The 26,097-nt window shown below is 35.8% G+C and overlaps 1 protein-coding gene across 1 annotated transcript in view; it reads right to left on the bottom strand.

The window, feature by feature from the left end:
* The window catches only part of VPS13B (vacuolar protein sorting 13 homolog B), a 795,867-nt gene that overhangs the window by 254,021 nt on the left and 515,749 nt on the right, over window positions 1-26,097 (bottom strand). Inside the window, 2 exon segments of the mRNA XM_042923372.1 lie at window positions 21,080-21,223; window positions 23,575-23,701. Coding sequence (XP_042779306.1) covers window positions 21,080-21,223; window positions 23,575-23,701 — 271 coding nt within the window.

The following is a 26,097-nucleotide window of genomic DNA, read 5'->3' as shown; positions in this document are numbered from 1 at the left end:
AAAGCTTCTGCACAGTAAAGGAAACAACAAAATAAAAGACAATCAATGTAATGGGAGCAGATATATGCCAATGACGTATCAGATAAATGGTTGATATCCAAAATCTATAAAGAACTTGCTAAACTCAACACCCAAAAAACAAATAACCTAGTGAAGAAACGGGCAGAAGACATGAATAGACACATTTCCAAAGAAGACATCCAGATGGCTGACAGACACATGAAAAGATGCTCAACATCATTCATCATCAGAGAAATACAAATCAAAACCACAATGAGATACCACCTCACACCTATCAGAATGGCTAAAATTAACAACTCAAGAAACAAAAGATGTGGGTGAGGAAGTGGAGAAAGGGGAACACTTTTGCACTGATGGTGCGAATGTAAACTGGTGCAGCCACTCTGGAAAACAGTATGGAGGATTCTCAAAAATTAAAATCGAATTACCCTATGACCCAGCAATTGCACTACTACTTACTACACAATGTTGATTTGAAGGGGCACATGCACCCCCGTGTTGACAGCAGTGCTTTATCAACAATAGGCAAATTATGGAAAGAGCCCAAATATCTACTGACTTATGAATGGATAAAAAAGAGGTGGCATATATATACAATGGAATACTACTCACCGATCAAAAAAATGAAATCTTGCCATTTGCAACAATGTGGATGGAAGTAGAGTGTATTATGCTAAGCAAAATAAGTCAGAGAAAGACAAATATCATGTCTTAAATATGGAATTTAAGAAACAGAAGGGGACACCTGGGTGGCTCATTTGGTTAAGTGTCTGACTTTGGCTCAGGTCATCATCTCATGGCTCCTGGGTTTAAGCCCCATGTTGGGCTCTGTGCCTACAACTCAGAGCCTGGAGCCTGCTTCAGATTCTCTGTCTCCCTCTCTCTCTGCCCCTTACCCACACATGCTCTGTCTCTCTATCCTTCAAAAATAAACAAACATTAAATAAAAAAAAAAGAAACACAACAGATTAACATAGGGGAAGGGAAAGAAAAATAAGATAAAAACAGAGAGGGAGGCAAACCATAAGAGACTCTTAAAGATGGAGAAGAAACTGAGGGTTGGATAGGAGGTGGGTGGGTGGATGGGCTAAATGGGGGATGGGCATTAGGAAGGGCACGTATTGGGATGAGCACTGGGTGTTATATGTAAGTGATGAATCACTGGGTTCTAAACCAGAAACCAATACTACACAGTATGTTAACTAACTTGAATTTAAATCAGTAAAATTTTTAAAAATCAATGCTTAGAGTGAAAAGGCTTGTTTCAAGGTAGTACACACAGTTCTATAACAAATATATGCCAGTGATGACCAAACCCAAAGCTGTGGGGATTCTTGTCTATTTATTCTTAGTACTATCTGAATCATTCTAACATAGCTATTTGAGAAACAGATGAGATAACACATGTAATAATACAGTATAGTACCTGGCATATGGTAAGCAATTAATGAATACTACCTATTGCTATCATCATCTTCATTACTATTTGTAACACATGATTCTTGAGAATTTTAAGACACATAATTTGCACTTCAACAGTCTTCCCAATAGTAACATTTCTGCCAAAAACTACATCATAAGTAAAGCACTAACAAAAATCAGATTTCAACCAGTTAATATACTATCTATACACAATTTATTTGATGTTTACTATATTTTATAAAGAAAGTTAATTTGCAGATTTATTCAGCTTATTGCAAAAGTCTTATGCATATTTGCAGCAATAAGAAGTTTTATAAGTAAAGGGACATCTCATTCTTTTTTTTTAAATATTTTTTGGTAGTTGACACACATTAATTCTAGACGTACAACATAGTGACTCAACAACTCTATACATTATGCTATTTTCACAAGTGTAGCTACGACCTGTCACCACACAACACTATTAGAAAGAATTAAAACTGTCATTATTTGCAGATGACACGATACTACAAACAGCAAACCCTAACGACTCCACCAAAGAACTATTAGAATAAATGAATTCAGTAAATTTTAGGGCACAAAATTAATATACAGAAATCCACTGTGTTTCTATACACTAATAACAAAGTAGCATAAAGAGAAATTAAGAAAACAGTCCCATTTACAACTGCATCAAAAGAATAAAATTCCTAGGAATAAACTTAACCAAGGAAGTAAAAGACCTGTACTCTGATGAAAGAAACTGAAGACAACACAAACACTGGGAAAAATATACCATGCTCATGGACTGAAAAAATTTATATTGTTAAAATATCCATACTACCCAAATCAACCTAGAAAGTCGATGCACCCCTATCAAAATGCCAACAGTATTTTTCACAGAACTAGAAAAAATAAGCCTAAAATCTGCAAGGAACCACAAAAGATCCTGAATAGCTAAAGCAATCTTGAGAAAGAAGAACAAAGCTGGAAATATTACAATTCCATGTAATTCTGAATATTTAAACTTTCAAGCAAAAATTAGCATTATGGAAAACTTGTATTTTCTATCATGAACCTGACAGCTTCCCAGGATTTACACTTTTCTGATGAGCTAAGTGGTAATATCAACAAACGTGACTTTTGATGTCATGTAATAAAATGTGTCAACTTTTGGAAGATCTGTAGAACTAAGTAAACAATTATTTTCCAAATGAATGATGTTACAAAATCATGCATGGGTCAGAGTCACTAGAAATCCATTGTAAGAGAATAAGAAAAGTCCATTGTTATGGTTTCACATTCCACGTGCAGCTAATCTTTTAAGAACTTACCATGATTAAACAGAGTTACAATATGATCCAGCAATTCCACTTAAAGGTGTATTCTCAAGACAAATGAAAATATATACCCACACAAAACATGCTTGTGAATGTTTACAGCAGCACATTATTAATAGCCCCAAACTGAAAACTCACCAAAGGTCCATCCATTGAATAATGGACTTAAAAATGTGGTAAACATCCATACACTGAAATGTAATTTAGGAGTAAATAGAAATGAAGCACCGACACAGACTAAAACATAAAGGAATGATATCAACATTAGGTGAAGTAAAAGGAGCTAGTCATAAGAGAACACATATAATATGATTCTATTTACATGAGACGTCTAAAATTGATAAATCCATAGAGAAAGAAAAGAGATTAGTGGTTGCCTGGGCTGGGAGGATGAGCGAATTGGAGGGCCATGGTTAAGGGATGCAGGGTTTCATTCTGGGGTGATGAAAATATTCTAAAATTGACAGTGATGACGGCTGTACAACTCTGAATATTTTAAGGGCCACAGAACTGCAAACTTAAAATGGACTAATTGTATGGTATGTGGATTATATCTCAAAAGAACTGTTGAAAAATATAAAGTCAAGTAGATAAAAAGGGAGACTACCATATCTCAAATTTTATTGTAAAAACAAAGAAAGAAGAATACCCACAATTATCTTAAAGGTTATTAAAATACTCCTTTTTCTGACTCTGTATCTATATGAGGCTGGATTTTTTCCCTATATTTAACCAAAACAACGTTATTACAACAGATTGAAAATAGAATTTGATATGAGAATCTGTCTTCCATTAAGACAAACATTAAAGAGATTTATTAAAAAAATCAAGACAGTGCAGTAATCATTTTTGTTTTGGACAATATAATGCTCATAAAAATTGTTATTTTAAGTCAGGGACAAATTGCTACAATAGCATAACAATAATTTCCAAATTCAAATTGGATATACAAGAAACAAGTTCAAAGTTTTTCTCTTTATCATCTCTTCTCCCAACAGATACACTTGGGCTTTTTGTTGTGTCTTTTGACTCTAGACAAGATGCCTAGATTTGTTTGAGTTTGGTAGTTTACTGCTGGCTTTCTGAGTCAGTAAGACTATGTCACTGATCATTATCATCAAGTGAATAGAAGGCAAAAATCATACCCCTATGGGGTGTGTTAGACAGAAAGCTGTTCTTCTAAAGATTTCTATGTCCCAATCCCCAGAACCTGTAAATATGTTACCTTCCATGGCAAAGGAGACTTTGTAGAAGTGATTAAGGTTACAGATGTTGAAATGGGGAGGTTATGTTAGATGATCTGGGCCCTGTATAACCACGAGTCCTTAAAAGCTTAAGAACCGTTCTTTGCTGTGGTTATAGAGAGATGAAGTGTCAATGCAATGACAAAAGGTCATAGAGATGCCAACTGAGAGGACTTGACCTGCCATTATTGGCATTGAAGATGGAAGGAAGAGACCATGAGCAATGGAATACAGGAGGCTTCTATGAAAGGCAACAATAGAAAACTAATACAGTGGTCATGTCAATTTTCATTCAAGACTGCTTGAGGGATATTTACTATAAAGTTAATAAGAAAGTTCAGCCTCAAGCCCTCTTGCTTGCATGACATTTTACAAGACCATGAACATTGGTTATTTTATATTTGTAATTTGTATTCTTTGTAAAAAGGAACAATTTCAGATCTCAGGGCACCTAGATCCACTCCTGGAGAATGCTGAAAACAACATAGGAATTTCCCCGATAGGGGTACATCCAACTTCCATAAGTTCACAAATATCTTCCGAGATTACTGGGGGGAAAATCTCTTAGAATTTATGTGAATATGGTTCCGTGAGGAGAGAGAAGCCTCAGGAAAAAATAAGAAAAGTGAGAAGTCAATGTCAGAAAATATTTTAAGAGTACCAAAATTAATGACTGCAAAAAAATCGCTACTAAATTACTGTGAGGAAGTCACCTAAGCAAAAGAGACATTTATGAAATGGTTATATCCAGAATTAGAGTTACATATACAATGAAGAGAGTTTAGACTCATTTCTCCCCAAATGGCTCAAATTTCAGAGCAGAAAAAAGGTATTTTGGGGTCACTTCTAGAAAGAAATTTCTCTAGTCATATCATAGATAAATTGAGATTTGCTATTAACTACCAGTAAATGAATACATTAGAAATGGATTTGCTGTGTTACTTTTTCTTAACTATCTCATTTCAACTCCTCTCAAGTCAACAAACAAGTATTTATTTCTTGGAGAGAAGCACCAATTACCACTGGAGGTCAGTCTTGGGCTTTCCCTCAGGTCATCAAACACACCAGTGAAAGACTAGGAAAGCAGGTGAAAGGCAGCTAGCAAAGTCCAAATCTTTCATTTTGCAGATGAAAATACTAGAGCTCTGAGAGACTAAGAAGATGCTTGGTATTTAAGGGATAAAATACAGTTGCAACTGATACTATCAATTTTTACAATCTTTGAGTGTGAAAGGAACCTTTATTCTATTTATAACATATATCCTAAGTGAAGAAGAATAGGAAACTCTCTTGTACAGTACAATTCCAAAAGATTTATGTAGATACTCTCCCCTCAACATCAGACAAATCCAAATTACATGAAACTCCAAAAACACCTGACCAGTACTCCTGAAAACTGTTAAGGTCATCAAGAGCAAGGAAAATATAAGAAACTGTCATAGTCTAGAGGAGCCTATGAAGACATAATAAATGTAACATGATATTAATGGGATGTTGGAACAGAAAAGGACATTATAAAATTTTCTTAGGAAAACTGAGGAAATCTGAATAAAGCATAGAGTTTAGTTAATAATTATATCAATACTGGTTCATTAGTTGTGACAAATGTACCATACATATTAATGCAATATGTTAGTAACAGTGAAAACTAGATGCAGGGTATATGAGAACCCTTTATACTATTTTTGCAATTTTTCTATAAATCTAAAACTATTCTAAAATGGGGGCGCCTGGGTGGCTCAGTTGGTTGAATATCAGACTTCAGCTCAGGTCATGATCTCATGATTCATGAGTTCGACCCCCGCATCGGGCTCTGTGCTGACAACTCAGAGTCTGGAGCCTGCTTTGGAATCTATGTCTGCCTCTCTCTCTCTCTGTCCCTCCTCCTCTTGTGCTCTCTCAAAAATAAACAAACATTAAAATTTTTTTTTATTAAAGAAACTATTCTAAAATAAAAAGTGCATTTACAAAGATCTATACATTTTAAAAAGCAGCAAACTTTTAAGTAAACTTATTAGGATCTGAATCTTCCTTTGTTTTGTCTGCCGGAAATTAAGAGTCAAATCTGAGGTTCAGGCCTTGTAGCCTGAAATTATGTTGTGTTTTTGTTTGTTGGGTCTTAATTTTTAGGAATTTTTATATTTTACCATTATTTTGTATGTATCTCTATAAATTATAATCTATACTTATTAGGGAAAACATTAAAGTTTAAATAAAATAAATAGGTACCTGCCTTCCATCTCAGATTTCCGAGCTCTGTATCATTCCTTAACAGTTGTCTTATATCCTACTTCCGGAATAAAAAATAATCAAATGGGCACCTTCTCAACTTCCTACTACTGAATTCTTGAATATACTTGCATCTGCTTACATCTGTGACCGTGCTCTTTTTCTCCCTTTTTGTTCTATTAGAAGAGGTGTATTTTTTCCTAACATCAACCCCTCTGCTTTTACTTGTAGGATATTATTTTAGGAATTACACTATGGATTTTTCCTTCTCATCCTAACATATTTCAACCTCCCTTCCAACTGAAACCTACCCATTGATATTTAAACATCTTTGTTTTTTCCTTATCTAGAAATAAAACCAGGGGTGCCTAGGTGGCTAAGTTGTTCAAGTGTCCAATTTTTTGTTTCAGCTCAGGTCATGATATGGTTCCTGAGTTTGAGCCCCACATAGGGCTGTGTACTGATGGTGTGGAGCCTGCTTGGGATTTTCTCTCTCTTCTCTCTGACCCTCCCCTGCTCATGCTCTCTCTGAAAATAAATAAACATTAAAAAAACAATAAACAACTAAACAATAACCATTTCTTGAATCCTTTATAAGGACAAAAATCCACTCCAACATTTTTCTTTGGAGGCACAAATGAAATACTGAGGCTGACCATGAGTTCAAGAAGGTACAAAGTGCAAGGAAATCCTAATCAGTGGCCTCTGAATTTAGAACTAACTGTTGCCTGTCAGCAAACAGGTGGCATAAGAGTCTTTGTTCTTTGTCATCCAATTTAGAATAGCTGGAGAAAGAATGATCTGGAACACTATCTTTCCAATAACATATGCCCTGAGATGAACCAGCTCATTTATCATATTTTTACTCAAAAAGGATAATAACGAGTAACTATAACCTTTTTTTCTCAGGGCTTTCTTCCTTACATACATTTTTTCAAGCAAATGCAGAGACTGCCCATTCCTGGATGTCTTCCTCTTCTTCCTTAAATCAGTGAATTTCAGGCTCTCGTCATCTGGATTACTGCTAGAGCTTCCAATGGTCTCCCTAACTAATGCATCTGTCACTATTCCAAATGTGAACGTGATTAGGTCATACTCTTGTTTTAGATCCTTTGATGGCTTACCATTGCAATACAGTAAGAGATAATTTTATTTAAGAACAGTTAATTTAGATTTTAATTTTCCCTGTAAACAACCACATCCAGACCAGTTAGGTCACTGAACTACCTTTAACACGTCTTCCAACCAATACATTCTCAGAGTAGGGGGTGGGACAAATATCTGGGCTTTGATACTTATCAGCTAATAACCTTGGGCAAATTATGTGATTTTCTTGAGACTCAGCTTACATATCTGTATAATCTGAGACAAAGCCCTCAATTCAGAGGGTCGTTGTTAGGACTAAAGCAGTTAGGCTATATAATACACTTAACTATCTGGCACATAGGAAGTACCCAAAAAGTGTTGGCTGGTGTTATAGATTCTGGGTAGCCACCTCAGTAACAGATACTCCGACATTAATGGAAATCACTGTTGACAGTGGACTTTGTGTCTTCCAAAGCTGTGCTGAGTGGCCAAACCTTTTTTCAAGCCAGGTTTACCAGTGTATAATTTGTAAATAATAGAATATATGCCTTAAGAAGGTATAGTGGGATGGGCTTTAATTAATGTATACAATTGTGCAACCACCACCACAATCACAATACAGAATATTTCCATCTCCCCAGGGTCCTTTTGTGTCTTCCAAATGTGCATTACTGAATGGGCCAATTTTTAGAATGAAAGGTGGGAAGGTATCTATAGCACATTTGCTGAAGTCAAGAAACTTTAAAAAGTAAAGAAGGACGATTATTGGGTTTAGGCTTTGGTGTTTATTTTATATACCTCTATACTCTGTGAGAGGATTTTTCGTCATATGCTGCAGAAAGCCTTTGATGAAGAGCCAAAGTTTTAGAAATAAGCAATTTAAAAATGTATGAAATCTTAGATGAGAATTATATACATTCCCATGGCTCTGATGTTAATATTTTTTAAAAGTTGGTTCTTTTATGTAATAGTAATTGAAATCCCAGAGGCTTGCTTGTTAGAACAAACTGTCATATAGAAAGCCCAGCAAATGATGGAACCTCAGTTATTTTGAACAGTTAGCTCATTTATCGTATTTTTACGCAGAAAATAATGAATTACTTATGAACTATTTTCCTAGAGTGCTTCTCCTTATACACAAGCATTCTTCTAGGTCATGAGAATTAAAGTATTAAAAGAAAGCATTAGAAATTACACAAAAATGTGAGAAAGGAGCAGTTATTAAGAGATAAGATTGAAGATATGAGAAAAGACCTATAACTTAGTACAGAGAGGAAAAAATATTAACATAGAACAGATGTGAAGGACTAGCAATCCTGAGAGGAGAGGAGCTAATTGAGAAAGGAGATGAGATTTATCTCAGGGGTTTTTACCTGTTCTGACCAGCTTTAAGGTAGTAACATTATTTTTTTAAATGTAACTTTCTCATGCTTCATGGACAGTTGGATACAGTGCTTTATGTAGTTCTTTTTTCTTTAGGTAGTTATAGACAAGCCAAATACAATAAATGATAGCAGAAAGTCTGGGGAAATGGAACCGTTACTTAAGTTGGGACTATTCACAATTACTTTAGAAATACTGAATAAATAGAATAAGTACTGTATATTTTCTGATGGCTAAAGTAATTTTTTTTGTAAATGAGATTTTTCTTTTTTTAAATTTTTTTAATGTTTATTTTATTTTTGAGAGAGACAGACAGAGCATGAGCAGGGGAGGAGCAGAGAGAGAGAGAGAGAGGAGCAGAGAGAGAGAGAGAGGGAGACAGAGAGAGAGAATGAATGAATGAATGAATGAATCTGAAACAGGCTCCAGGCTCTGGTCTATCAGCATAGAGCTGGATGTGGGGCTCGAACTCACAAACCATGAGATCATGACCTGAGCCGAAGTCGGACACTTAACCAACTGAGCCACCCAGGTGCCCCGTAAATGAGATTTTTCTTAAGGAACAGATTTTTTAGCTATCAAAGAGAGTGTAAGAACAGGTACCAAGCATGCATTGGATGGGTCACCAAGTAAGTCATTACCAGAGACTGAAAGGAAAGGAGAGCTAAGGATGTGGCTAAAGCCAAGTGGTTAAGTGGAGGAGGAAGGAGAGGGCAAAGGAAGAAATGCTCAATTAGTGTTATAATTGTCTACATTCTTCTTCAGGATATGTAGTGTGTGGATCAAAGAACCCCACCTTCAGATGCCCCGCAATGCGGTTCTATTCTTTGCCCCTAAAAATGTGGTTTTTATTTTGCTATAAAATTTTTATTTACTCTAAAACACTGATTTGAAAATGAGCATGTGTTACTCCTTACATACACTACTTCTGTAAGTGGGCTTAATAAGATAGTTACTTGCTAGCCAGGAATAACAGCGTAATTACTGCAGCCAGATGAACATCACCCAGGGCAATCTCAGCCTTCTCATTCTTCTGTTTAGTCAATTTTAAAAGAGTGTGCATTGTGTTCTTTTCTTTTTTTTAGGAATAATTGTAGCCCCTGGAAACAATGGGTGATATTATATGCTACAGCTATTTCAAATCCTGACTGAAATAATCGGATACTATATTAGAATACAATATACTGTATTGAATTAGAACAAAGAAAAAGGTAACTGTAATATTACCATTTTAACTAACAGTGTGTGAGGAAAACTGAGAAGTTCAGTCTAAAATGGGTCTGAGTTCAGAAGGACACCTGTTTAAGTTATTCACCAGTTCAGCTAACTTCAACTCCTCTCTACTGCTTGCTTAAAACATTTTAGCCCAGTATTCAAGGCCCTCCACAGTATGTACCCAACCTGTCTCCATCAAACATACAATCAGTCACAATACCTTCTAGCTCTTTTGATGGTATATACCTCTCTTTTCCATCTCTGTGAACAGATAGAGGAATTCCTGAGTTAAGGAATCCATTTATCAACTTAAGAACTTGTTATGCCTCAAATTGTATTGTGTGATCAGCACTTTCCCTGGGTTTTATCATCTATATCTTAGAATACTTGAACACTGTCTGTCTGTATCAGTGAAGATTTTGTCTGGCCTTATGTAATAAAAAGCCAAAAATTACTGGCTTAACTTATGCCTATTTTCCTCATATAACTTAAAGTCCAGTGCCAGTTACAGTGGCTCCATGATGTCACTTGCATCTCAGGATCATTTTATCCTCCATTTTGGTATCCTTAGTGTGTGCTTTTGGTCCTCGTCTCTGTCATCATGTTTTGCCTCACGGTCACAAGTCGCTGGTCACTTCCGTTGTCACTATTCCAGGAAGGTGGAAAAGCAAGAAGGTAAAGACTTTCCTAGAAATCTATTGAACACTTCTCTTTATATCTCATTGGCTAGAACTGTGTCAAAGGAGTCAAAGGATGTCAAAGATTTTTTTTCTCTCCATCTTTCAGTTTCCCTTATTTCTGTGAGTTCAACTCCTTTCTTTCTTTTTAAAAAAAGAGACGTTTTCTTCACGTGATGGTGGTAAAGAAGAGAGGAGCATGGTCAAAGAAAGCTCCAGTATGATAACATCTGGACGTAGTGATCCACAGGGAAGAGAGTTTATTCTTCTCAGTGTATTCATATAAAACACTGCCCTGGCCTGAGAAGTGTGCCCATTATCTGGGCCAATAAATGATAGGGGGGATGGAGTACAATGAGTGGCCAGGCCTGTGTCTCATGTCTACCCTCTAAAGGGCATCCCCAGCAAAACCACACAGGAGAATGTTGTTTAGTCAAAAGAAAGGAAGTTCTATTGTCAGATGAAGAGGGTTAGAAACACTGGGCAAAGACAGGGTCCCTATAGCAGCACTGTGCAATTGGCAAGCCAATAGTATTTCTGCCATATTATATGGTATGTCAACTTTAGGCTTTAGTTGATGGTATGTTGAAAATATTGAAGAGAGCCAAAACTTCTAAGGAATATTCTAGCTCTGGCTACCAGTAACCCTGAAGTCTCTGTGGCCAAGGCTGTCAGTTGAATTCCAATATTCACCATCCCCTTCTTTCATAGTAAAATAATTTTAAGTATGGCACATGGCCATGTATTAGAAAGAGTACATTTCTCACGGGCGCCTGGGGGGCTCAGTGAAGTGGCTGACTCTTGGTTTCAGCTCAGGTCATGGTCACACGGTTGGTGAGTTCGAGCCCCACATCGGGCTCTGTGCTGACAGTGCAGAGCCTGCTTGGCATACTCTCTCTCCCTCTTTCTGCCCCTCCCCTGCTCATGCTCTCTCTCTTTCTCAAAATAAATAAACTTTAAGAGGAAAAAAAAAAGAAAGATTATAGATTATATTTCTCAGCCTCCTTTGCAGCTAGGTGCAATCACATGACTAACTTTGGGCTGATGGAAAGGGAACATATTTGATGTAAGCAACTAGGTGTGTGTGTGTGTGTGTGTGTGTGTGTGTGTGTGTGTGTGTGTGCGCGCACGCGCATGTGTAACTAAAAACGACTATATGTCTTGATCTACCTCCAATTATTTTTTAATGTTTATTTTTCCGGGGGGGGGGGGGAAGAGAGAGAGAGAGAGACAGAGAGAGAGACAGAGTGAGAATGGGGGAGGGGCAGAAAGAGAGGGAGACACAGAATTGGAAGCAGGCTCCAGGTGCTGAGCTGTCAGCACAGATCCCCATGCGGGGCTCGAACTCACAAACAGCGAGATCATGACCCGAACCGAAGTCAGACACTTAACCGACTGAGCCACTCAGGTGCCCCTAGCTCCAATTATTTATTACTGTCTATCTTCTTCATGAAATATATGAGCACTAGAACATGAGAGCAGAAACTTAATCTCTTTTGTTTATGCTGTCACTCTAATATCCATTATAGTGTTTGATACATAGAAAAGTTTCAGTATTTACTGAGTAAATAAACAGGTCATTCTTCTCTGCCTATTCAATTCCAACTTCCCCATGAAGCTAGATCTCTCAGCACATGGTCTAAAGTCTTCTCCTCCTATTTTGGATCACTCCTATAATACTAATTTTCCATGGAGCATGTTTAATACTTTTCATTTATTGTTTTCTTTGTTATAAATTCATTTACTTATGTTTTTTCTTACTTTTTTTTAATGTTTATTTATTTTTGAGTCAGAGAGAGACAGAGTGCGAGCAGGGGAGGGGCAGAGACAGAGGGAGACACAGAATCCAAAACAGGCTCCAGGCTCTGAGCCATCAGCACAGAGACCAACGCGGGGCTTGAACCCATGAACTGTGAGATCATGACCTGAGCTAAAGTCAGATGCTTAACCAACTGAGCCACTCAGGAACCCCATTTACTTATGTTTTATTTCTCAACCAGATTATAAAATCTTACAGGGCAAGCATCACAGTGTACTTATTTTTCATACTTCTTTCAGTCTGTAGCCAGTGTATCTGATATATGGTAAGCCCTCAATGAGTACTGCTGAACACGACCCGGACAGGCAGTTTAAGAGAGCCTTAGGAAAACTTAATACATTCACTGGATTTCTGTTCAAGAAATCTGTATGAGATAAACATAAGCATGGCTAGAAAATTAAAATTTTTATGGTTTTCTTGATGTTCAGCATGTACCCTGAAGCAACTATGATGCGTTTCTAAGCATAAGCTTGTTTATCAGGATACAATTATGCTATTTTTAATATCTACAAGGAATAAGTAAAATTGAGACAGGTGTGGTAGCGCAATCTACCTAAGAAGTCCTTTCTTGGAGAGGATAGGCAATAAAATACTTAATATCTTTTCCAGCTCTAGATTTTAAGAAATTCAGGGTATTTCCTCACAGGCCCTCTTGTCCATTTAAGGCTCTGCTTGAATCCATATTTTATTGGTGCCTGTGTTTATTGCCTGGTTACAAGTGGTAGATCCAGGTGCCTCTAAAGAGAAACAAATACTCAGCATAGCAACACTGATGGAAAATCAACACATGCACATCACACAAAATTCCAACCTCCTTTTTTAATACGGAAATATGTAACCTCTGATATGGGCTTTCCCATTCATGCCTACATCAAGATAGACCAGAACACCAACATCCTCTCCCATATTGGTCTCAGTTCCTGCTTTCAAACCTCACCTCCACTCACCTGTGTTCTTGGGGTATACTTTGCCTCCATTTCCCTCATCTTGTCTAATGTTATGCTCCAACAAATCTCTGGTACTGCACCACCACTCAAAGTTTCTTCCCCTCCTCTTTACTCTTAAGTTCTTAGTTCTAATTATTCCTAGCAGTCCTTAGATTGGTCAAGTATGCCTTGTAAGAATTTTTCACCAATGGCTAAAAACCAATTCCCAAAATGAAGAATAACTCCAAAGCAAATTATTTCCATGCTAAAATAGTAATAAAACCACCAAAAAAAAAAAAATTCCACCACCACTCCATAGGGTATACACTCACTCACAGTATGTAACAAAAAATCCAACATATTATACTGTTTTATAACAAACTATAAAAACACCCAAGTAAACTCTGTTAGATATATATCATAAATCCTATTATAACATTTTTCTATATGAATATAGTTCTACATAGGAACTCAAATACTTGACATTTGAAATGGTAGGATAAAGATACTGGCAACCTTTCTAATTTATATTCATAGAAACAAATTAGTTCCTTGATACCCTATAAATTCTCTAACTTTACATTGACCTCAAAAATCAGTCTCCTCTCATCTGACTCTTTTGTGTCCAGTGGCAGCAGGTTCAGAGAACTACTAGTCCATTGTGGAGAAGGAAGAAAGAAGAATGTAGGAAAAATTGTTTTGAGTGAGGGGGAAAAAAGCACTATTTTGTAAGTTGCAGAGTGTGAAAAATTAAATTGTTGGCATTAAGTAGAGTCATTGGTGGGACTTGGGCGTGGGGTGGAGAGAAAGACAAAAGAAGTAGAGTTTTTTTTTTAAACCTGAGCAAATTAAAAAAATGCGGCAGTGATTAACATTAGGACAATCACAGGAAAATAAAATCACATTTTATCACTTTGCTAAGCAATGAACAATATTTACATAGTCTTCATAATAAAAGTAGCTCTTACTGACTTTAAAAATATTATATAAAATTATGATAAGAGAATACTGGGAAGATGGAAGAGTGGAAGAAGTGTCAAGAGATGGACTCCGCATCTACAATAAATAGCAAGTGAATAAGTAATACTAAAATGAGTAAATCAAGAGATGGTAGTCTATTCATTTATTCAGAAATATGGAGATAAATACCAGAAGAGTTAAAAGTGGCTAAGCAGGATTAGGTGGGGTTATTAGGAGACTGATAGTATTTTGAGGGGTGCCTGCGTGGCTCAGTTGGTTAATATATGACCTTGCTCAGGTCATGATCTCATGGCTTGTGAGCCAATTCTGTACAAGAGTCCCAAGTTGGGCTCTGTGCTGACAGCTCAGAGCCTGGAACCTGCTTCAGATTCTGTCTCCATCTCTCTGCTCCTCCCTCACTCATGTTCTGTCTCTCTCTATATATATCTCAAAAATAAACAAACATTAAAAAAACATTTAGGGGCACCTGGGTAGCTCAGTCAGTTGAGCATCTGACTTTGGCTCAGATCATGATCTTGTGGTTCATGAGTTCGAGGCCTGTGTCAGGCGCTGTGCTGACACCTCAGAGCCTGGAGCCTGCTTTGGTTTCTGTGTGTCCCTCTATCTCTCCCTCCCCTGCTCACGCTCTCTCTCTCTCTTTCTCAAAAATAAACATTAAAAAACATTTTTAAAAAGCAGACTGATACTATTTTGATATATTTAGCTTAGCAACAGTTGTTCATGTATTACTTTGATAAAAATAACATTACATTATGAAAAATAAACCAAGCATTTCAAGTTAACAGGCTAGTTGTAGAATCTTATCTGTATTGCTTATGGTTTTACAGATTCAGACAGACTACTCAGTTTTCATCTTACTTTAAAGTGGTCTAATACTTCAAAGTGTGATTCAAAATGATCTTTCTTTATGCTGTGTTTTTTTCTTTATGCTGTGACAGCAATTGAAATAAAATGATATAAAGATAGGATTTGTCTGTTTTGTATTTGAACAATTCCTTATAATGTCCTGCATACTAACCGCTTTAGGAAAACTTGTAATGATATTTTAGTCCCCTTTTATTATATAAAAATGGCCTGCATTATTCTTCCATAAACAGACTTGCACAAATTAAAATCTTTAGTTCTCTGTTTATTCACATTCTCTTTCAAAAATTTCCTGACATTTATGGGTACATGTTACTAAATAATCACCCTTGTTAATTCTTATTGCATCAATGTCATGATTATACTACTAATAATCACTTTAATAAAATTGGCTTTTATGAGACCAAGGTTATCTTGAAAGAAGGCAAAGAATCTTCTAAAGAGTAAACCAATTGTGTAAATCACCACAGCCCTGTTAAACAATGGGAAAGAAATCAAGGAGGAGTAGTGGAGCTTCATTTCCAGAGAAAAGTTAGAATTGTACATTTGGACTTGACTGTCAAGTTATCTAGGAGACTGACTCCAACCTCATGTAAATGGCAGGGAACTAGGATGTAAGAAACCCAAATAACACTCCTGTTCTTGTGTTATAGAACTAATTGTCATCATAGACATGAATTATAGAGTGGAATATGAAGGGACATGGACTTTTTAAATATGGAATGCACTTTGGATTTTTGAATATTAAAAGTTTATCTATGTTCTTTCTCAGCTTGTCAATATATGTATAGAGAAACAAGAAAAGGTTAATTTAAACAAAAGAAACATTCTAGGAGTCAGCAATCATGACAGTCATAGCACTAGAAGGGAACGCTAAAAATCAAAAATGACAAATATAGGCTGAATGATCTAGCGGCCTCACCCCATCTAGAGTACATTGTTCAGAGCAAATATATTGGAAAAAGTTTCGATCAATATCAGAGGCAATTTGCCTAAACCATCAGCTGGTCATTTTATTGCCTGAAGTGCTTCTCTTTTCTTTAAATGTTTTATTTATTTTTGAGAGAAATAGTGAGAGAGAGCTGGGGAGGGGCAGAAAGAGAGGGATCCGAAGCAGGTTCTGTACTGATAGCAAAGAGCCTGATGCAGGGCTTGAACCCACAAACTGTGAGATCATGACCTGAGCTGAAGTTGAACATTTAACTGACTGAGCCACCCAGGCACCCCTGAAGTGCTTCTCTTTTAGCTATGTACTTGAAAGTTTCTGTGTTAGTTGTCCGTACAATCAAAATTAGTAAGTGTTGATTTAAGCAATAATCCTTAGATCGTTCCACTGTTTTCACTTCTATTTCCAAAGGTCTGTCCATCTTTCTTCCCCTTTGTTTATAGTGTAGATGTTTCCTCTATTAACAAAAGTCACTCACCACATTCTTGAATAACTTTTAAATTAATCTCTCAAATAAAACCTTGTCAAAGACTGTCTGGAAATATCATCACCATCCAAATGAAATAGAAGAAAAGAAATAATAATAATTAGAGCAAAAATCAATACAGCCTCTAGCCAGGCTAACTAAAAAAGAAAAAAAGGCAGGGTGTGGGGGGAGAATCAAACTACTAGTATCAGAAATGAGAGAGGGGACATCACTACAGATCTTATGGAAATTAAGAGGATAATAAAGGAATATTATGAACACCTCCATGTCCACACATTTGATGACCATTTCAAGGAAATGGACCAATAAATTGAAAGACAATCAGACAAAATTCATACAAGAAAAAACAGAAGGTCTGAATAGCCCTATATCTGTTAAAGAAACTTAAACAATAATTAATAACCTCCAAAAAAGAAATCATCAGGCCTATGTGGAGTCACTGATTTCTAGCAAATATTTAAGGAAGAAATTATACCAATTCTGTACAATGTCTTTCAGAGGGCAGAAGCAGAAGAGATATTTCCTAACTCAATCTATGGGGCCAGCATTGCCCTAATATCAAAACCAGAAAAAGAGATCACATGCAAAAGAAACTACAGATCACTATCTCTCATGAATAAAGACACAAAAATCTTCAACAAATTATTAGTAAATATAATCCACGATGCATAAGAAGAATTATATACTATACTAACTGAGATTTATCCCAAGTATATAAGGCTCATTTAACATTTAAAACTCAATTAATGTAATCCATCACATCAACAAATTAGAAAAGAAAAATCAAATGATCATATGAATAGATGCATCAAAAGTACTTGACAAAATCCAAACCCATTCATGATAAAAACTCTCAGTAAACTAGGAACAGAGAGAAATGTCCTCAACTTGATAAACATCTACAAAAAACCTACAGTGAGAAACTTGAAACTTTCCCACTAAGATCAGGTAGAAGTCAAGGATGTCCTCTTTCACCACTATTTTTCAACATACTGGAAGTTCCTTCTAGTACAGTAAGGCACGAAAAGGACATATAAGTATTATAGATTAGGAAAAAAGAACAATCTTTGTTCACAGATGGCAGGATTGTCTATGTAGAAAATCTGAAAGAATTCACATAAAAACTCTTGGAATGAGTAAGTGATTACAGCAAGGTTGCAGGATATAAGGTTAATATGCAAAAATCAATTATATTACATTTCTGTACACCAACAATTAACGAGTGGAATTTAAAATTAAAAGCGCAATAGCATTTACAGTAGCATACCAAAAATGGCACACTTAGGTATAAATCTAACAAAATATATACAAGATATAAATAGGAAAACTATATAACTGAGATGAACAAAATCAAAGAATTAAATAAGTGGAGAGATATTCTGTGTTCATGGACAGGAAGACTCAATATTGTCAAGATGTCATTTCTTAACTTGATTTATAGATTTGATGCAATCCTAGTAAAAATTCCAGGAAGTTACTTCATGGCTATTGGCAAACTGATTCTCAAGTTTATGTGAAGAGGCAAAAGAGACAGAATAGCTTCTACAATAGCAAAGGAGAAGAACAAAGTTGGGGGAACTGACACTGCCATACTTTAAGACTTACTATGAAGCTACAGTAATCAAGACAGCATGGTATTGGTGAAAGAATGGACAAAAAGGTCAATGGAACACAACAGATAGCCCAGAAATAGACCCTCATGAATACAGTCAAAAACCTTTGACAAAGGAGCAAAGGGAATACAATGGAGCAAAGGACAGTCTCTTTAACAAATGATGCTGGAAAAACTAGACATTCACATGTAAAAAAAATGAATCTACATACAGACCTTATCCCCTTCACAAAAATGAACTCAAGACTGAGACTATAGACTTAATGTAAAACACACAACTATAAGACCTAGAAAAGAACATAAGAGAAAACCTAGATGATCTTGGGTATGGTGACGCCTTTTTAGATCCAACACTACAGATATGATCCATGAAAAAATTATTAAAATTAAAAACTTCAGCTCTGTGAAAGACAATATCAAGGGAATTAGGAAAAAAAAGCCATAAACTAGGAGAAAATATTTGCAAAAGACACATTTGATGAAGGGACTGTTATCCAAAATATACAAAGAAACTCTTAAAACTCAACAGTAAGAAAACAACCCAATTAAAAAATGAGCCAAAGACTTTACAGACCCTTCACTAAAGAAGATATGCAGATGGAAAATAAGCATACGAAAAGATGCTCTACTTCATAGATCATCAGGGAGATGAATATTAAAACAACAAAAGACACCATCACACATCTAATAGAATGCCCAAATCTAGACCATTGACAACACCAAATGCTAGCGAGAATGTGTATCAACAGGAACTCTCTTTCATTGCCAGTGGGAAGGCAAAATGGTATAAGTCACTTTCGAAGACAGTTTGGTGGTTTTCTTTTTTTTCTTTTTCTTTTTTTTTAATAAAACCAAATATATTCTGACCATATGATCCAGCAATCACACTCTTTTCTATTTACCCAAAGGAATTGAAAACTTCTGTCCACACAAAAGTCTGAAGATGAATATTTATAGTTTTATTCATAACTGCCCAAAGTAAAGAGTTAAAGACAAATTTGCTAAGTTGTATAAATTCCTAAAACACATCAGAAATCTATGAATTTGGTTTTACTGATATGAGTGAGAGATTCATAAACTTAGCACAAATAATTTAGGAATGTAAAATACTGTTTCCATGGGGCACCTGGGTGGCTCAGTTGGTTGAGCGTCCGACTTCGGCTCAGGTCATAATCTCACAGCTCGAGAGTTTGAGCCCCGCGTTGGGCTCTGTGCTGACAGCTTGGAGCCTGGAGCTTGCTTCGGATTCTGTGTCTCCCTCTCTCTCTGCCCCTCCCCTGCTCATGCTCTTTCTCTCCCTCTCAAAAATAAATAAACATTCAAAAAAATTTTTTAAATATTGTTTCCAACCCTACTTTCTTCAAGGACTTCATCGAAAATGCCATGGGAAAATATCTTTTGCTCTATTTATTTTCAAGTCATATAATTATATCCTTATAGACTGTCTAATATATATTAGAAAAAAGTTGATATTTTAGAGACCACATAGCTCTTCAGCCCCCCCCACCTTTTTTTAATGTTTATTTTTGAGAGAGAGACAAACACAGTGTGGGGGAGGGGTAGAGAGCGAAGGAGACACAGAGTCTGAAACAGGCTCCAGGCTCTGAGCTGTCAGCACAGAACCCGATGTGGGTCTCGAACTCAGGAATAGTGAGATCATGATCTAGGCCAAAGTCAGACACTTAACTGACTGAGCCACCCAGGAGCCCCAGCTCTACAGACCTTTTAAGAAAGATACTGAGCAAACAGAAATCATGGATGGTAAAAGACAGTATAGTTAGAGAATCTTCATTTATAAAAATTTAGAGCTTTATCATTTTGAAATATTTTTTTAAAAACAAAGAAGACTGATAGACTAATAGTTATAGTACACAAACTGTGGTAGAATGGAAAGAGCACTGACTTGAAAGACTTAAAATCTCAGTTCCACCATGTTTTAGCTATGCATGAATGATTTCAGGCAGGTCACTTACCATCTCTGAGCCTTATATGTAAAATGTTAATAATGCCCATATCAATCTCACAAGATGGTTGTGATAATATGCTCAACTTACGTGAAAATGCCTGGCACACTGCCTAGCATCAAGTAGCTCTCAGTGAACACCTCTTCCTTCCCTCCCTTTTTAATAAACAGAACTTATGAGGCTTCGGTGTATCTCTTGACAAAAATAAAACCAATGTCTTTTTCACAGGTAAATGATTTCTTGACTTGAATTTTTATAGGAGATGTACCCTAAGTACAGATAGGATTATAGAAGTATGGAAACAAAAAAGAAAGAAAATATATCTTGAGAAGCATCTAATAAGAAGCTTTCTTTGTTTCACACTGACATGCTTTGTGGTTACAAAGCAGGCTTCCAACCAACACCGGATCAAAATTAAAATTCTAGGCAGGCATTCAACTTTTATGATTGTGTCCATTCTTCACTGAGCATGGGAAATGAATGCTTTAGAAGTTATTTATTGAAGATATTCCCATAGTGCGATTACAAAGTTCACTTCCAAAAGAGGCCCTATCCCTGTAATGTATCTGAGTAAGTGAAAGCTACACCAGGTTTCTTGTGTTGTACTTTTTAAAAAAACTGCAGCAGGATACTAAAATCATATATTTTAACAGAGGCTTTTCTGAGGCTAAGCCACAACAATTCTGCAAAGGTACATGATAGGCAAAGAGAGACCAAACAAATTTCAAAAACAGAGAACACCAATCCAATATAATTTATGACCATATTTTGAATAAAATTAAATACAGAATAATTAGCAGAAAGCATTTAATTATAGTTTTCCTATTATGAATATAAAGTTGGCACAAATGCAGTAAGACTAATCAAAATCAGGTAACAGTTACCTCTGTGGCCTTGCTTGATGGTTCCAGTCCAGTCATATTTGCTACTATTAACTGATGTAAGAGTTGAACTTGAGCCACACTTAGGAAGAAGTCCAGGTTTGTGGTTATATTCACTTCCAAGGAATGGCCACACACTAAAATCTCCTGAAAGGGGCAAAAAACAAAAACAAAAACAAAAACAGAAACAAAAAACTGAATACAGATAAAGATACATGATCGCCATTAGATGATAATTTATCATTCTTACTTATTTGACCTCTACTACGTTGATGAATTCTCCTGGGACTCAAGTTCATATGTTAATGAGAATAGCAGAAATGGACAGCGTAGGCACTCAACAGAGTTTAATGGAATAATTTAATAAACATTTATGAGGTCCCGCTGTGCACTGGGCTGTGCACTAGTTGCAGGGAAACAAACTAACAACACAAACACTAATTTTTTACCATTTCATATACATTTGGCTTTTTCATACCTCAAACTATCATTTCCATATGTAAGAGATGATGTAATTCTTTAGCATAATCTTGTTCATTCATTCAAACTAACAAATATTTACTGAGCATCTCCTAAGTAACATGCACTAGAGTAGACTGCTAGGGATATCACAAAAAATAGATTGGCTTTAAATGGCAACTTGCTCTTGAGGAGGTTACAATCTAGTTGGGCAGACAGATATAAACAGGCAATTGTAGGCAAGCAATTACAGTTACAAGTGGTATGGTCTGAGTCTCCTCCAAAGTATACCCTCCAAATGATATATAACAAAAGAGAGTGCTGAAGCCAAAGATAGCTAGACTAATTACTTTCACTTTTTCAAGCTGCTAAGATCTTGGCAGCATTAGGTAGATGTCTACCACTTAACTGATGCTGTTCTGCATAACTTGAGTCATTTGAACATTCATTGTTGGAAAGCCATTCAGGAAAGGAAGAAAGAAGTGAAAAGCAATCCAGAAGCTTCACTTAATAAGGAGAAGTTCTGCCTCTTGTCATGAAGTGAATGTGGACAATGTTCAAATGCTTGGAAACGTCCACCGAACCTTATCCTTATTAGTGTCATCCAAGGGAACGGACTTAAAGGAGACTTATGACTGGTCCAAATGCAAGCTACAGAGCTTAGAGTAGATTTTAATACAGCCATAAAGAACAGCAAGTCGGGAATGAATATTCCTTTTTTTGGGTTAAATAACTTTTACTCCCACAAGTTCCCTGCTTTTACTAATTATAGGTAGAAATTTTATTCCTCAAGTAATGATGAAAAGAAATAAATTCATGTACTTTAAATCAACTGTGTTACTAAATAAGATATTTGTAGACCTATTTAATTTTTATACATTTTTTTGTGGATAAGAAAAGATACTATACCTAACCTAGCTTTCCCTACAGGGCAATTATAAACATCAAATAAACAACATCTATAAAAATATTATTTTTAAAAACTCAGAAAATGAATGTGAGGTTTTATTAGCTTAGATTAATATATTTAATCTTTACTTAATTTTTCTGAACTTTTCATAACTGCCTCTAACTGTGAATGATCGAAGAGTTTAGGTTTTTAGCATAACATAAATTTCTGTGAAGAATACTTTTTAAATTATGATGGACCACATTATTCTTATATTTCTATTCTAAGCATAGAGGCAGTATACCATAGTGATCAGACTTGAAATCTGGATCCACCAGTAACTGGCTAGTAACATTGGTTAAGTTACCTAATCTCTTTTGATCTTAGTTTCTGGATCCATAAAATACAAATACTAGTAGGGGCACCTGGGTGGCTCAGTTGCTTAAGCATCCAACTTCGGCTCAGGTAATGATTTCACGGTTCGTGAGTTCGAGTCCAGCTCGGAGCCTGGAGCCTGCTTTGGATTCTGTGTCTCCCTCTCTTTCTGACCCTACCCCACTCACGCTCTCTCTCTCAAAAACAAATAAACATTAACTAAAAATATGGATACTAGTAATATCTATTTCACAAGGATGTTGTGAAGACTAAGGTAATCCATGTACAATTTTCCATGTGAAGTAATCCATGAGAACACTGTCAACGTTGTTGCTTTCAGCGGAAAGCAGGAGGAGGTTGTAGAGGTCAGGGTCAGGAGTGTATGGTTTGGAGTCAGACCAGTTGGGTTCATACCATGCATGCTCTGCTACTTACTACTTGTGAAAATATGGACAAGTTATTTGAGTCAGCCTCTCTAGGCTTCAGTTCCCTCATCTATAAAATGAGGATAGAAGGAGTTAACTGGATTATTATGAGGACTGAATGTAGTTATAAATCCTCAGAATTATTATGAGGATTTGATGTAGTTATGAATAACTACATGAAAAGCAATAACTAAACAGCACTAGAAAGTACTCAATAATTTCTGGTTATAGTAACTTATTAATAATAAGCAATTTGACATCCTGTACACTAAAACTAAGAAAATCCCTAACTTACAAAGAGAAGCTACTCCATTACATAGACTGAAATAAAACCTAAATAAAATTCTAACCTCAGTGTGCATATTTTCTGGAGAAATTATTTTGGTGAAAATGATAGCAGGTGCTCCAGTTATTCGGACAGAAAAATCTGTTAAAATGGGCGTTAAAATTGCTCTTCTTTCTTGATGCCGCCGTATGCTAAAAGACAAAGTAAAAAATGATTAGCCATTTCATTTTTTTTCAGGGATATTTTTCATTAAAGTTATACAAGTCTTTGCACTGCAAACATGTATGGTAAAATTACATTATTATTTTGAGAGTGCTTAGTTGTAAATTTTACAGTCACAGTTTTACAACTTTAATTCTTTACCTCAGATTGATAAAAGATAGGAAAAAATTATTGAGAAATTTGGATGCAATTAATTTCATTAGTCCTATCCTTTCAACAAATAAATTTGTTTTTAATTCCTTTTGTTCTTGCAAATAACTTAGTATGTATTGTTATCAATAATAACCTTACTATTTGGTGATAATTTTTAGTTTCCTATTTTTAGTACTTCTGACCTTCTGGTTGACAACTGCCACCATTCCAACCTTATGAGGTTCACAAGTATATCCTCTTAATCTCTGAATGACCTCCTTTTTTCAAGTTCTAAGAACTAAGTTCATGGATTATTACTGTATATATAGTTCATGAAACAGCTTTTGTGACTTTGATACTGAATGCTTCTTCACAATAACCATCTGTGGGAAGTAAAAACTATTACTAACCCCATATTACCTATGAGGAAATGAGGATCAGAGGCTAGGCTAAGGCCACCTAGTGGAAACCAGAGTTACACAACAGGGCCTGATAGTGGAGCAGCATTTGGCCTCTATTTTAATTCTTCTTTACACATTCTCACCTGTGATCAGTTACTTAGCACAAAATTTCTACTCTTCTACCTACATTAAATTGCTAATAATTTCAAAGGAGTACTACATACATGGTAGAAGATGAAACTGGAAAACACTGAGAAACTAAAGCTTATGCTAGTACAGTTCTTCAAGTCTACAGTCCATTTTCTAAGTTTTCTTTTTATGAAATATATATGTGTGTGCATATATATATATATATATATATGCATATGCTTGCGCGCGCGCGCGCGCACACACACACACACACACACACACACACACACACACACACAGTTCTACGTTTTACCAGCAAGCTGTATCTCAAAAGTTCTTTGGAACCATTAAATTAATATTCCTTATAAATATGTCTCTGTTATTCACTTATAAAGTGATAAAGCTGAGATCAGAGAACTAGCATAAATTATCTCATGACAAATCTCATATAACCCTCAAGTCTTTCTATATCCTTTTCTACCAGAGTAGTCTAGAAAATAGAAAGTTCTAGTATCATTTGTTCAATTTTGCAATGGGCAGAGTTTTACATGGTGTCTGCCAAAAAAGAAAATTGGATCATCCGGTTTTGTGACACATAAGTATTGGATTTCAAGAAAGTCAATTTTAAAGAATTAGGAGTTCTGCTGAATGGAGGGTAATAGGAAGAAATATTAAAATCTGTGAATACAGAGGAAAGGTTGTGATCCTGAGAGACACCATAATTAGAGCTTAATAGCTCAAGTTCCATAAAATGGCCAATGTGAGAAACATGTAACATCTGATGTGCTCTCATAAGGGAGTGTTTAAATATATGATGTATTAAAAATACCTTAAAATGGAAAAGATGGCAGGGAACCAAATAAGAGCAAATATTAACTAAAACACCCAATGGGAAAAAGGAGTACTTATACAGATCATATTTTTCCCCATCATGTGATGAATTAAATCAGTAACACAACATATGAAAGACCTATGACCTTAAAATATATAAAAAAAAAAAAATCAGTAAGTCAACAGTCCTTTATTATAAAACTATAACTTTTCTGTTAACATAATGTTAACTTTAATTTTGTGTTATTTCTTGTCTTTGAGGTAATGATACATATTTTTTAAGTCATTAAAAATTTGTATAGATTGAAATACTTCAAAAGAAATAACTACTGAAAAAATAATTAAGAGAATTAAATTCTGCCAATATTTTACTAGATAAGTGCACAGGATTTACAATAACAAAACGGGGGCGGGGGGAGCCTGGGTAGCTCAGTCGGTTGGGTGTCCAACTTTGGCTCAGGTCATGATCTCACGGTTTGTAGGTTTGAGCCTGCACTGGGCTCTGTGCCTAGAACTTGGAGCATGGAGCCTGCCTCGGATTCTGTGTGTGTGTGTGTCTCTCTCTCTGCCTCTCCCCAACTCTCTCAAAAATAAATAAACTTAAAAAAATAAAATAAATAAAATAAAATAACAAAAAAGGCAAGTGAAACTCAAATTATTAACTGACATTGTTATTGACTTCAGGGTTTTAGCCACTCTAACTAAATCAAGAGAATAGATTATTAATTTCTCTTTTTTTTACTATTCCTTTCCCCTATACTCATCTGTTTTGTTTCTTAAATATACGGAAAAGGGAAAGAAAAAAGAGAGGGAGGTAAACCGTAAGAGACTCTTAACTGTACAGAACAGACTGGGAGATGGGTGGGGACACG

This window comes from Panthera leo, chromosome F2, assembly GCF_018350215.1.
Source record: "Panthera leo isolate Ple1 chromosome F2, P.leo_Ple1_pat1.1, whole genome shotgun sequence".
Classification (NCBI taxonomy): Eukaryota; Metazoa; Chordata; class Mammalia; order Carnivora; family Felidae; genus Panthera; species Panthera leo.
The sequence above is the reverse complement of the archived record's forward strand: the minus strand, read 5'-3'. Positions and strand labels throughout refer to the sequence as shown.